Genomic DNA, 3,410 nt, shown 5'->3' on the forward strand with positions numbered 1-3,410 from the left:
TTATTGGTTTGATCTATTATGCAGATATGCCAAAGTAAAAGAGGTACAAGAATCTACTTAAAGTAGCAGCAGCTGCAAATTCTTCACATGACAAGTCAGTAGCAGTTGCAAATTCATCCTGAGACAAGTCAGCAGCTTCAAATGCATCACAAGTCAAGTCTGCAGAAGCTGCAAATTCCTCCTGAGACACATTGACAGCTGCAAATTTCTCCCGAGATAAGTCGGCAACTGCTGCAAATTACTCCCGAGACAAGTCAGTAGCTGCAAGTTCATTCCGAGACAAGTTGGTAGCTTCAAATTCTTCTAATTAAGCCATCATCAGTTACTCCAACTATATCTAAGCATCCATCCGAACCTAAATGTAAACGTGGACATGAATCTAAGTATTATTGGACTGTTGATGCCATAGGTATATATAGATATTTTATTAGTATTTTTAGATGTATAGATGTTATAATATGTTATTATTATCAAATTAATTTCATCAATTAATATACATCAACATGAATTATATGATATATGACACAAAGTTAACTAAAAGCTAATTTAATATCATTTTATGCATCAACGTGTGTCCTGTTTAATTTCATAATACTTAAATCACACGCTTTGTTTATTTATTTTATTCTTTAGTCACTCAATTACTCATTTATTTATATTCATTTGTCTATTTTAGATGAATATGAAGATAATACATGCCTTCATTTATTAGTGAAGAATGTGCATAATTTGCCAGAAGGTTTGCATGTAGTTGTCAATTTTGATAAACAGCATGCAGCAATAGGAGAAGCAACCGAACTCCTTGCAGGAGTTTATGGGCAATTGGCCACTGATTGTGTAGCATTTTCAATCAATTTTGAAAAGTGGTCAAACATTCTAGAGAACTTTTTTGAAAATCAATGGAATATTTTTTTCCTAGTAAGAAGATTACTCAAACTCTAAAGCTTATTTCTTTGCCATTATTTAGTTATATTTGCTGGTTAATATATATTCTTTATTCTATATTGAAGGCTCGATTTTGCTTTAAAGTGAGTGATAGCTTGGCCAACAATTTTTGCTCCAATCGCTTGGCAAAATGGAGGGAACATAGGATAAAGCTTTGGAATGAGTTTTATGATCCAAGGTTGAGTAAAACTGAGATCATAAATAATACACCAGAAGATACTCTTGATCAATGGGTTTTATTCGTCGAATATCGTTTGAAGTCTGAAACTCAGGCAAGTACTTACTCTCCTAGTTAAATGTTGTCCCCTTTTTTGCTTTATTTTTAATTTTACAACCTTTGGAATATGTATTATTATTATTGTTATTATTGTTATTATTTTCTTGGCTCTCTTTTTATAAGCTTTGTTATATGTTGAATGCATGTTTAATTCTATTTAATTGTGTCCAAATTTATCTTGCAAAATCTTTGTAATTGGAACCAAGAAATTCAGCAAAAACAAATAATTCCTCATACTTCAGGTGCTAAATCAATTACAAGAAGAAGGGTTGAAATGGTAATCAATTAATGCATGCCCCTTGCTGTTACTTGGTTTTATTTTAGCACCCGTTGTTTAGTTTGCTGCCACTATTTTCATGTCCACTAGGGATATGCACCCATTTTTTAGTTTGTTTAGTTTGCTGTCACTATTTTCCATGTACACCTATTAGGGATATACACCCATTGTTTAGTTTGCTGCCATTATTATATTTTATAACTCTATCATGATACCTATGATTTTTTATATATGAATGAATGCAAGTAGCTAGTCCATCATGTCGACCAGTAAAACCAAGTCCCTGTTGACTTTATTATAATAATGATGATGATTTGAAATTTCTGCTGAGGCTGCTATTTCTTGATTGAGTCTTTCTATTTTTCTTGAATTTTAGACAAAAGAGACAAAAAAAAGTTAGTAGGGTTCAAATGTGGGACATCACTCACAAGAAAGAAGATGGAAGTTATGTTAATGAAAAGGTTAAAGAAATAGCAGTAAGACTAAAGTGCAATAAGTAACTTAGTTATATTTTTTTCTTTCTTTTTTATAAGATAATAATATGTCTGATCCTTTCTCTTTCTTTTTATATATATAGGAGAAGATTGAAGTACATAGCAGTCAACAAGCGGTGGAATCAACCGTTAGTTCTCCTCTTGATGCTCTTGGAGTAGTTTTTGGGAAAGAGTACCCTGGTCGTGTTCGAGGTTTAGGCATGGGAGTTGTTCCAACAATTGCTTTCAAGAACAATACTACAAGGATTAGTCAGATGAATTTAGATTCTTCAAATGATGCTAGCACATCATCTACTTGTGGTCCAAATATGCAAGAAGAGTTGGATACCGTTAAAGCACAATTGCAAGTGCTAGTCCTATATAGCTTCTAAGGAAGGAGGTAAAATTCTAGTGCAATTGGCTGGCTACTCAACAAGTTTCACAGGTACAAATACAAAATTTTAAGCTGACTATTTTATTGTTTAAGGTGTGACAATAATTGATGATATAAAAATGTTATTATTGTTAAGGATATCCTACGCTATCTCATAAACCCATAACTTTATTATCATTAATGTAGTGCCTTATTCTTTTACTTTAGTTAGAATAAATATTTATCATGAAATGTTATATAATTTATGTTTTGTATCAGTTCGATTTTACAAAACTGCCAGCGCTAAATGTTTGTAGAAATGCTTAATTAGTGTTTCGTATTAATTGCTAAATGCTTAATTAATTAGTATATTTTTGTACAACTCCGCTACGTTACCAACAAGGGTCTGCCAACTTCTGCCAATTTTATTGGGCTGGACCCATCAAACAAAAAAAAAACAACCCCAATCATCCCAGTTAACCCTAATTCAAATTTTTCCCTCTCCTTTTCCACCTAGTCATTCTTCACCACCGCTGTATATTTCCATTCCCCCTCCCCCATTGCTGAACCTCCTTCTGATGCCGTTTCCATCCGCTTGAAGAATGCTGCCCAGTGCCGCCTCTGCTCGAACCCGCGACGTCGCACTGCCACCACCATCATTCTGTTGGGACGCGTGTAGTCCGTCACTAACCTCACGACGTGCCGACGCTTTTTCCCATCTTTCATCACGGGCTGCTGCTGCTCCTTCACTCCATTGTTCTCGATGCTTAGGGTTTTATCCAATAGATGATTCTCTGCACTGTCCTAGGATTCATAAACTAGGATTAGTGGTTCAATTGAGGTGTTCTTTAATTTTTGCTAAATAACTGGATGTTCCTATTTTTAATGAAGTTTACATGTTTGACTTGCTGATTTGAACTGATTTTTTCATCGTATTGGTTCTGCCTGTGATGTTGATTAATTTCTTAAAGGTTATTGAAAGGTGCTTCCTTCTCTACTGTTAGTGCATACTGAACCAAATTACTTTCATTTAGTAATTTACTGGCATCCTTTGATCAGGCTAGT

The 3,410-nt window shown here is 34.1% G+C and overlaps 1 protein-coding gene across 1 annotated transcript; it reads left to right on the top strand.

Moving 5' to 3' along the window:
* The first annotated feature begins 373 nt into the window (after positions 1-373).
* Positions 374-2,364, top strand: LOC112785569 (uncharacterized). The gene is made up of 4 exons (XM_025829029.1): positions 374-383; positions 677-837; positions 1,011-1,217; positions 2,077-2,364. The coding sequence occupies exons 1-4, from the start codon at positions 374-376 to the stop codon at positions 2,362-2,364; spliced, it is 666 nt and encodes a 221-aa protein (XP_025684814.1).
* Positions 2,365-3,410: the final 1,046 nt, after the last annotated feature.

Source organism: Arachis hypogaea, chromosome 20 (genome assembly GCF_003086295.3).
Source record: "Arachis hypogaea cultivar Tifrunner chromosome 20, arahy.Tifrunner.gnm2.J5K5, whole genome shotgun sequence".
Lineage (NCBI taxonomy): Eukaryota > Viridiplantae > Streptophyta > Magnoliopsida > Fabales > Fabaceae > Arachis > Arachis hypogaea.

Coding starts and splice junctions, on each gene's coding strand:
- LOC112785569 (XM_025829029.1), top strand. Junction 838..1,010: donor GGCAATTGGCCACTGATTGT/GTAGCATTTTCA, acceptor TCTATATTGAAG/GCTCGATTTTGCTTTAAAGT. Junction 1,218..2,076: donor GTTTGAAGTCTGAAACTCAG/GCAAGTACTTAC, acceptor TTATATATATAG/GAGAAGATTGAAGTACATAG.